The sequence below is a fragment of the Lolium perenne genome, chromosome 4 (genome assembly GCF_019359855.2).
Source record: "Lolium perenne isolate Kyuss_39 chromosome 4, Kyuss_2.0, whole genome shotgun sequence".
Classification (NCBI taxonomy): Eukaryota; Viridiplantae; Streptophyta; class Magnoliopsida; order Poales; family Poaceae; genus Lolium; species Lolium perenne.
In genome coordinates this window covers 143,892,932-143,903,852 of record NC_067247.2, presented here as the reverse complement: position 1 = coordinate 143,903,852, position 10,921 = coordinate 143,892,932, and the positions used below count along the sequence as shown (strand labels likewise).

Here is a 10,921-nt window from a genome sequence, read left to right as displayed (position 1 = left end):
GCTCACATATGGAAAGCTGAACATATTGGTTTGCATTCCCTCTTATACAAGTTCACAGGTGATCCCACTATATTCTGTATCTGGTCCATCCTAAGCTCCAACATTAACTATCCTCTATGTGTTGCTCATTACAAGTTTATATCCCGAAACATCTTGATTTGCATCCCCTTCACTATAAGTTCAGAGTATTATTTAGTTCACGGCCAAAATGAAGTAATTGCACTTGGCACATGTTGGTTCACATTCCCTCCTCTTTAGCTTTTGCCATCGTAACTTCTATTTTTGGTTTACATTCCTCGCTCTGTAGATGTAGCCATCATAACTTCATCTTGCTCGCCGTTGTTACAAAATTTATAGCCTGCTACTATGTTGTTCATGCCAATTTTGTACTCCCTGAACATGTTGGTTTGCATGGGACTCGACAGTAGTAAGTCTGCTGTTTCATTCTAACATGCTCTGTTATATTGGCTGTTGGTATGCGGCATGCACTCTTTGTTTGCTTATTGTGCGCATTACAATGATCTTGTTATAACGACGAAATGATGAGTTCCAAATTCTTTGGCAAACAATATTGTAGTGTCTTTGCCTTTCCATTGTTGCTGTCTTAACTTGTAATGTCTTTGTTTTGGATATAGGTGCTGCATGGACAACTTAAAAGATTGCCGGATCCCTTCATTGTATTGCTAGGTTTAATTACCATTCAATTTCTCTGGGTTCTGTAATATTTTTCAATGCCTTGCATCTGATGTAATATTTAGTTAGTTTTTATAGTTCTTTCGCGCATTTTTTCGTTGGTGCTTGTGGTAAGTGAGGCTATCCGACAGAAATCAATGCTGCGTAAATATTCTCAATATCTAAATCACGAATTCCCATCCCTTAAACGGCCCAATTAAGCGAAATCACATATGTGCCGGCCCGCAAAATCCTAAAGCGCCTATTACGCCGGCATATAAACAGCAACTAAACGGGCTAGCCCACTTACTTATTGGGCCAGCCCACTTGATTTACTGTGGACCCCACACTTTTATTGGGCCGGCCCACTTGCTTTAAGGTGGACCCCACCCACTACTGGGTCGGCCCACTAACTAGTTGGGCCAGCCCAATTGCTTTTGTGGTGGTCCCCACATACTAAACGGGCCGGCCCTTTAAGACGAAAGTGGGACCCACCTGTGTTTTTGGCCCGGCCCACTAGCGTGTTGGGCCGGCCCACTTGCTATATGGTGGACCCCACATACTAAATGGGCCGGCCCTTTAACAGGAAAGAGGGACCCACCTGTGTTTTTGGCCTGGCCCACTAGCGTGTTGGGCCGGCCCACTTGCTATACGGTGGACCCCACATACTAAATGGGCCGGCCCTTTAACAGGAAAGTGGGACCCACCAGTGTTTTGGCCCGGCCCACTATCTTGTTGGGCCGGCCCAATTGCTATATGGTGGACCCCACATACTAAATGGGCCAGCCCTTTAACTGGAAAGTGGGACCCACCTGTGTTTTTGGCCCGGCCCACTATCTTGTTGGGCCGGCCCACTTGCTATATGGTGGACCCCACGTACTAAATGGGCTGGCCCTTTAACAGGAAAGTGGGACCCACCGGTGCTTTTGGCCCGGCCCACTGGCTTGTTGGGCCAGCCCATTTGATCAAATGTGGACCCCACGTACTAAATGGGCCGGCCCGATAGCAGGAAAAGTGGGACCCACATGCTAATTGGGCCGGCCCAATAACTTCTTGGGCCGGCCCAGTTGCTTTAATGTGGACCCCACTTTGTAAATGGGCCGGCCCGATACCAGGAAAGTGGGTCCCACATGTCTTGTGGGCCGGCCCTTTTGCCTGTTGACCGGTCAATCGAGTGCATTCGGCCCGGCCCACATGCTTAGTGGGCCGGCCCATTAAAGTTTTGACTAGTCAACCTTAGAGGTTAGGCCCGGCCCACGTAACTAATGGACCAGCCCAGCTATATAGTTGACCGGTCAAACTAAGTCACCTGGCCTGGCCCGCAAACTTAATGGGCCGGCCCGCTTAAGACGTGGCAGGCCTCGTGTGGGCCTACCATCTACCACGGGGTTTCAGCCGGTTAACGCCGTTAATCGCGCTAACTGCGGCGTCTGCCACGTGTCAGTTTGCATGACGTCAGCAGTCAACGGGCTCCCGGAAACACTTGGGCAACGGTCCGATTTTCCGTGGCGGAAGGGCGCCCAAGCGCGACGGACTGAAAAAATCGTCGTAGGACTTTGCCTGACGCAGTTTCCACAACAGAACCCATATCGTCGGGTTAGGCCCATAGGCGACGAAAAATACCCCTTAGCGGACGATTTTGAGACGTTGTCTATCAGAACTTTTCTTGTAGTGAATGGTGTTTGTTATCAAACAAGAGCATATGTAGCACAAAGGAAGAGAAGTTATTTATTTATGTGATCACTGTTGAGAGTGTCCACTAGTGAAAGTAGGATCCCTAGGCCTTGTTTCCGAATAGAAAAGTTACACCACAGAGAATTGCTTCCCACGCCAGCAAGCTATTTTCTGGCACCGCTTGTTTACTGTTTTACTGCATCTTTACTTCCTGCAATATTACCACCATCTATACCACTTGCATTTCACTATCTCTTCGCCGAACTAGTGCACCTATACATCTGACAAGTGTATTAGGTGTGTTGGGGACACAAGAGACTTCTTGTATCTTAATTGCAGGGTTGCTTGAGAGGGATATCTCTGACCTCTACCTCCCTGAGTTCGATAAACCTTGGGTGATTCACTTAAGGGAAACTTGCTGCTGTTCTACAAATCTCTGCCCTTGGAGGCCCAACACTGTCAACAAGAATAGAAGCGTGCGTAGACATCAAGCTATTTTCTGGCGCCGTTGCCGGGGAGGTAAGGTAAAAGGTATTCACATCCTCCGACTACTAAGCTATTTCCTAGCACTGTTGCCGGTGTGTGAGTGCTCGAAGATATTTCCTTTAGATCCTGCAATTATATCTTTTTGTTTCTTGTTTTCACTAGTTAGGCTTAATGGAAAACAACAACAAAATGAGAGATCTTTATGAACTTTATCTTGAATTAGGACATGATGTGTTTGAAGAGAGAATTAAAAAACCCATGAAACTTTATATGCATGATAATGGGAATGTTATTAGTATGAATGCTTTGAACACTATTGTTGCTAATGCTATGGAAAATTCTAAGCTTGGGGAAGCTGGTTTTGATGAGCATGATATTTTTAGTCCCCCAAGTTTTGAGGAGAAAATTTTCTTTGATGATACTTTACCTCCTATTTATGATGATTATAATGATAGTGGTATTTTGGTGCCACCTACTATGGAGGATAAAGGTTATTATGATTATACCATGCCTGCAATTTATGATTACAATGATGGTTATGGTAGTTTTACTCCCACTATTACTAATAAAATTGATTATGCTTATGTGGAGAGTAATGATACTTTTATGCATGTGAATAAAAATGCTTTATGTGATACTTATATTGTTGAGTTTGTTCATGATGCCACTGAAAGTTATTATGAGAGAGGGAAACATGGTTATATGCATCTTAATAATGTTAAGTTTCCCCTCTTTATGTTGAGAATCTTGAAGTTGAACTTGTGTTGCCTTTTTATGCTTGTTGCTATGTGCTTTCAGTACTTGTTTCCTTACAAGATTCCTTTTCATAGGAAGTGGGTTAGGCTTAAATGTGTTTTGAATTTGCTTCTTGATGCTCTCTTTTGCTTCAACTCTTATTTATTGCGCGAGCATCAATAAAATTACCGAGCCCATCTTAATGGCTATAAATAAAGCACTTCTTGGGAGATAACCCATGTTTTTATTTTGCTACTATTTTGTTGTGTCTTGGAAGTTGTTACTACTGTAGCAAACTCTCCTTATCTTTACTTTATTGCATTGTTGTGCCAAGTAAAGTCTTTGATAGTAGAGTTGATACTAGATTTGGATTACTGCGTAGAAACAGATTTCTTACTGTCACGAAATTGAGCAGCCCCGTCTGTAGATAACTCAGAAAATTCTACCAATTTACGTGCGTGATCCTCAGATATGTACGCAACTTTCATTCAATTTGAGCTTTTTCATCTGAGCAAGTTAAGTGCCCCAGAAAAATTCGTCTTTATGGACTATTCTGTTTTGACAGATTCTGCCTTTTATTTCGCATTGCCTGTTTTGCTATGTTTGATGGATTTCTTTGTTCCATTAACTTTCAGTAGCTTTGTGCAATGTCCAGAAGTGTTAAGAATGATTATGTCACCTCTGAATATATGAATTTTCAATTATGCACTAACCCTCTAATGAGTTTGTTTCGAGTTTGGTGTGGAGGAAGTTTTCAAGGGTCAAGAGAGGAGGATAATATAATATGATCAAGAAGAGTGAATAGTCTAAGCTTGGGGATGCCCCCGTGGTTCATCCCTGCATATTTCAAGAAGACTCAAGCATCTAAGCTTGGGGATGCCCAAGGCATCCCCTTCTTCATCGACAACTTATCAGGTCACCTCTAGTGAAACTATATTTTTATTCAGTCACATCTTATGTGCTTTACTTGGAGCGTCTGTTTGTTTTTATTTTTGTTTTTGTTTGAATAAAATCGGATCCTAGCATTCTTTGTATGGGAGAGAGACACGCTCCGCTGTTGCATATGAACACATGTGTTCTTAGTGCTACTTTTAATGTTCATGGCGAAGGTTGAAAACTGCTTCGTTCATTGTTATATGGTTGGAAACGGAAAATGCTTCATGTGGTAATTGGTACAATGTCTTGAATAATTTGATACTTGGCAATTGTTGTGCTCATATAGATCATGTTTAAGCTCTTGCATCATATACTTTGCACCTATTAATGAAGAACTACATAGAGCTTGTTAAAATTTGGTTTGCATGATTGGTCTCTCTAAGTCTAGATATTTTCTGGTTAAGGTGTTTGAACAACAAGGAAGACAGTGTAGAGTCTTATAATGCTTGCAATATGTTCTTATGTAAGTTTTGCTGTACCGGTTCATACTTGTGTTTGCTTCAAACAACCTTGCTAGCCAAAGCCTTGTACTGAGAGGGAATGCTTCTCGTGCATCCAAAACCTTGAGCCAAAACCTATGCCATTTGTGTCCACCATATCTACCTACTATGTGGTATTTCCTGCCATTCCAAGCAAATACTTCATGTGCTACCTTTAAACAATTCAAAAGCTATTATCTCTTATTTGTGTCAATGTTTTATAGCTCATGAGGAAGTATGTGGTGTATATCTTTCAACCTTGTCATTTACTTTTGACAGACTTTCACAATGGACTAGTGGCTCATCCGCTTATCCAATAATTTTGCAAAAAGAGCTGGCAACGGGGTTCCCAGCCCCAATTAATTAACTTTCATTAATAATTCTCTTCACATGTTTTGCTCTGATTCATCAGTAAGCAACTTAATTTTGCAAATAGACACTCCTCCATGGTATGTGAAATGTTGGAAGGCACCCGAGGATTCGGTTAGCCATGGCTTGAGAAAGCAAAGGTTGGGAGGAGTGTCATCTCTAAACAAAACTAAAATAAATAGACACTCCTTCATGGTATGTGATTGTTGGAAGGCACCCGAGGATTCGGTTAGCCATGGCTTGTGAAAGCAAAAGGTTGGAAGGAGTGTCATCCATAAATAAATAAAAAAACTAAACTAAAGTACATGTGTAAACAAAAGAGAAGAGGGATGATCTACCTTGCTGGTAGAGATAACGTCCTTCATGGGAGCCGCTCTTGAAAGTCTGGTTGATAAGGTAGTTAGAGTACCCGCTACCATTCGTTGACAACAACAAACACCTCTCAAAACTTTACTTTTATGCTCTCTATATGATTTCAAAACTTAAAAAGCTCTAGCACATGATTTAATCCCTGCTTCCCTCTGCGAATGGTCTTTCTTTTACTTTATGTTGAGTCAGTTTACCTACTTCCTTCCATCTTAGAAGCAAACACTTGTGTCAACTGTGCATTGATTCTTACATACTTGCTTATTTGCATTCATCATATTACTTTGTGCTGACAATTATCCATGAGATATGCATGTTGGAAGTTGAAAGCAATTGCTGAAACTTAATCTTCCGTTGTGTTGCTCCGATGCCTTTACTTTGAATTTATTGCTTTATGAGTTAACTCTTATGCAAGACTTTTTGATGCTTGTCTTGAAAGTACTATCATGAAAAGTTTTGCTATATGTTATCTATTTGTTAGCAACTATAGATCATTGTCTTGAGTCACTGCATTCATCTCATATGCTTTACAATAGTATGATCAAGGTTATGTAAGTAGCATGTCACTACAGAAATTATTCTTTTTTATCGTTTACCTACTCGAGGGCGAGTAGGAACTAAGCTTGGGGATGCTTGATACGTCTCCAACGTATCTATAATTTCTTATGTTCCATGCTAGTTTTATGACAATACCTACATGTTTTATTCATACTTTATATCGTTTTGATGCATTTTTCGGAACTAACCTATTAACGAGATGCCGAAGTGCCAGTTGCTGTTTTCTGCTGTTTTTGGTTTCAGAAATCCTAGAAAGGAAATATTCTCGGAATTGGACGAAATCAACGCCCAGAACCTTATTTTTCCCAGAAGCTTCCAGAGCACCGAAGAGGGACCAGAGGGGAGCCAGGGGGCCCCACCCCACAAGGCGGCGCGGCCAATGGGGGGGCGCCCCCCTATGGTGTGGCTGCACCAGGTTACTTAAATACGAACACCGAATGTTGTGGCGCTTGTTAACTCCGGCTTGAGGAAGCTCTTGTAGCCCTACACAATGAATGGTGTTTGTTATCAAACAAGAGTATATGTAGCACAAAGGAAGAGAAGTTATTTATTTATGTGATCACTGTTGAGAGTGTCCACTAGTGAAAGTAGGATCCCTAGGCCTTGTTTCCGAATAGAAAAGTTACACCACAAAGAATTGCTTCCCACGCCAGCAAGCTATTTTCTGGCACCTCTTGTTTACTGTTTTACTGCATCTTTACTTCCTGCAATATTACCACCATCTATACCACTTGCATTTCACTATCTCTTCGCCGAACTAGTGCACCTATTCATCTGACAAGTGTATTAGATGTGTTGGGGACACAAGAGACTTCTTGTATCTTAATTGCGGGGTTGCTTGAGAGGGATATCTCTGACCTCTACCTCCCTGAGTTCGATAAACCTTGGGTGATTCACTTAAGGGAAACTTGCTGCTGTTCTACAAACATCTGTTTTTGGAGGCCCAACATTGTCTACATGAATAGAAGCGTGCGTAGACATCAGCCGACCGAGCGGGTGATGACCAGCCGGCCATGTCGCTAGATCGGGAAGGGTGGATAATTCAAAATGGGCGGAATGGGGGATTTGAAATTGGCGGTGAGAAAGCCGCCCCTATGTACGGTGCTGAAATTTGGAGTGAGGTGACGGAATTCATTCTGCCGATCTTTTGTCGTTCCGCGCGGGCTCGTGCCATCTCCCCTAGGCGACTCTACGGGAACGCGGTTGTCGCTTTTTACAGAGACAAGGGTGGCTCGCTAGAAACAATTGATTTGGGCAATTCCTCTCGGACCTGGCCCGGGAATATTTTAAGAATCATGCGATACAATAACACGAAGAAAACCCAAAAAAACCAAATTGACCAAAACCTACGGCCCAGCCCAGGCTCCTAAACAAGCCCCATGACTCCAGACCGCCGTCTCCTTGTGGCTCCACCAAATGCACATCTGCCTTCCTCAAGCAGCCAAATCACACCTGTTTCGCGAAGCTGCAACCTTATCCTCCTTTTGCAAGCAAATAGCGCACACATCAGTTTGTCAATGTCTGCCACCAAGTCTATGCCGCTGCCTTCTGTCAGACGTTCGGAGCCTGTACTGGAGCACCAACTATGCAAAGATCTTACATTTTAGCAGTGCAAGTGATTTCCAAACAGGTTCAGCCACAGTAAAACCCACATTCCCCTGGCCAAGCAGATTATAAGTGGCTTTTGCGGAATAACTTCCCGAGGCCGAGCCCTTGCAAGTTCTGTATATATTGTGCTTCTAAAAGCATCTCCACGGGCGCGTTCTATAGGGGCCTCGATAGCGTTTTGGAGGTAGATGTGGATTTTGGGCTCGCACCGGTGCGTCTCAAAAGACGCCAGCTAGTTTTCGAGTCCAATAAAATCACCGGCAACCCCGTACCGGCCCCTTCGTAGAGGGCGCGGATCGGGCGCGCCGGCGCCTTGCGGCACGTCAGAAAACGAGCGCGAGCTCCGCCAGACAGCCAGACGCACCGCTTTCCCCACCTCCTACCCACTCCCGAGCAGACTCCCACCCCTCTAGATCGCCACCGTCATCGTCGTTGCCGCGCCCCTGCTTGCAATAGACACCGCCGCCTGTCCAGGAACCGCCATCCATCGACACGGCCGCCACCTCTCGACCGGCGGCCGCTGTTTCACCTGGAACAGAGCTCGCCGCCACCGCGGCAGAACCGCCCCACCCGCAAGGTGTTTGTCGGATTTCCGCGATGGACAACGACGACGAGACGATGGTGCAGCTGTTCACGGAGGAGGAGAACACAGAGGCTGTCCGACGGTAACAACAGCAGCTGATTCTGACGAGTATGTTGCGCGTTCGCCAACCTTTCTTCGCCGTGCCTCAGGGCGGCGGCTTAAAGCCAGGCAAGAGGAGGAACATCAAATGGCATCGTCAAGCCGACGCAATGCTGCTTGATGTCGACTATTTCAACGACGACTCGACTCATCGCCGAAGGAATTTTGGCGCCGGTTTAGGATGAACAAGGATCTGTTCATGAAGATTGTCTATGGCGTCAGGGAGTACGAAGACTTCTTCATGACCAAACAAGATTACACAGGTTTGTGGGGCTTCACCCCAATTCAGAAGTGCACCGATGCAATGCGTTGTCTTGCATATGGAGCTCCTCCAGATACAGCCAATGACTACCTACAGATGGCGGAGTCGACATGTTCACAGACTCTCTACAGATTTTTCCGAGCCGTCATAGCGTTGTTTGCTAAAGACTACTTGAGAGCACCAAGGGCAGATGATACAGCTAGAATCCCGGCAAAAAATGCAGCAAGTGGGTTTCCTGGGATGCTTGAAAGCATTGACTGCATGCACTGGGGCTGGAAGAATTGCCCTTTTTCTTGGCAGGGGATCTACAAGGGGCATACCGGTGAGTGCAGTGCCATTCTTGAGACGGTGGCTGACCATGATCTCTGGATTTGGCATGCATTTTTTTTCATGGCAGGAACAAACAATGATATCAACGTGTTGTAGTGCTCTTCGGTGTTTTCCAGGCTAGCTGAGGGACAAGCTCCTGCCGTGAAATTTAAGGTAAACGGTCACGCATACAACAAGGGGTACTATGTAGCTGACGGTATCTAGCCAATGTATGCTACATTTGTGAAGATAATCCCGTTTCCAGCTTCGGAGATGGACGCTTATTTTGCAACGTGCCAGGAATTAAGCAGCTCGCAAGGATGTTGAGCGTGCTTTTAGGGTGCTTCAGCAGCGTTTCGCCATTGTCAGGTACCCAACTCTCACTTGGTCTGAGTCTCAAATGTGGGAGGTGATGAACGCCTGTGTGATCATGCACAACATGATCATTGTGAGCAAGCGCGACGAACCTGTGCATGATGATCAACCATTTGATTATCAAGTACCTCTTGCTGAGGTGGAGCATGTACCCCAAGAATTTGCCGCTTTTCTTCACATGCATAATAAAATTTGAGATGCAGGTGTTCATGCTCAACTTCAGGCGGATCTAGCTGCACATTTGTGGGCGAGGAGAGGAGCCGCCAACAATGCATGATTTAATTTCTATTTGGTTGATTGTAAGAATAATTTAATTTCCATTTGTTTGATTGTAAGAATAATTTATTTTCCATATGTTTGATTGTATGAATAATTTAAGTAGTATTTGTGTGATTGTATGAATAATTGAATATAGTATGAATAAAATGTGATTGATATGTTGTTTTAAAATATTGTAAAAAGTAAAATAAAGTTTTGGGGACCGACGTGTGGGAGGCGCCGGTGTGGAAATATCGTCCCTAATAGAGGATGCATTGCTGGCACCCTCCATACAACAGTGTCGGCGCCCCTGCCGGCAACTATTTGGGGCGCGCTGGTGGAGATGCTCTAACAGCAAGAGATCATCTTTAATTAGCACCACCAGCTGGCGTTCAAGATTAGCAGCCTGATGGAAATTCTTTTTGAAGTAACCAAACATTCCACGGCATTCTCAGCGTGTATGGCAATTGAACTGCAAATTTATTCGGACTCATAAATAGCCGCCTGATTAGCTTTGTTAGCCCACAAATTCTCATGCATTTATAAAGCTGCACACTAGTAGTACCTTTTGGTGCTGTTAGCAGAAAAGGTTTCAGACACCAGATCCTGGAAAAGGATTGTAAGATATTGGCCAGGTTCACAAACTAACGTACATGTAGCTAGTCAGGTACACCATCTCCGTATGCAATCCCTTCTTTGTTTGTCAAGACATTTTTCGTTTTGGTATTGTAAAAAAAACACAATAATTTGCAGTGTTTAGGGACAACCCCATCAATGCAGTACTTCTAATTTCCGGTTGCAAGCTAAGCAAGAGAAGTTCTTGTCCCCAATAATAACAAGCCCAGCCAACTCTGCCTACTTCCTGATCTGCCAACTGCTCAAACAGGGCATAGAAACAAAAGCTTTTACTCAATGATGAGTTTGATCATGTCATATACATCGCCCGGCTGACACATTCAGCATTCGTAGCTTGGAGTGGGCATGAATATATACAGAAAATTTTGCTCTTGCCAATCAGTTAAGTTGAAGGGAAAATCATTTATTGAAGTCTTCCTTATAGTTAGATGACTCCAAGGTGAAGAAAATAATTTTGATTTAATTTGTACTGAAAAACAAATTAAGTCCAAGCAATCGAATAAACTTTTCTATACG

General features: G+C 43.9%; 1 protein-coding gene across 1 annotated transcript; it reads left to right on the top strand.

The window, feature by feature from the left end:
* Nucleotides 1-8,480: 8,480 nt before the first annotated feature.
* On the top strand, nt 8,481-9,253 carry LOC139839151 (uncharacterized). Its single transcript, XM_071829197.1, has 3 exons — nt 8,481-8,548; nt 8,788-9,149; nt 9,225-9,253. The coding sequence occupies exons 1-3, from the start codon at nt 8,481-8,483 to the stop codon at nt 9,251-9,253; spliced, it is 459 nt and encodes a 152-aa protein (XP_071685298.1).
* The last annotated feature ends 1,668 nt before the right edge of the window (nt 9,254-10,921 follow it).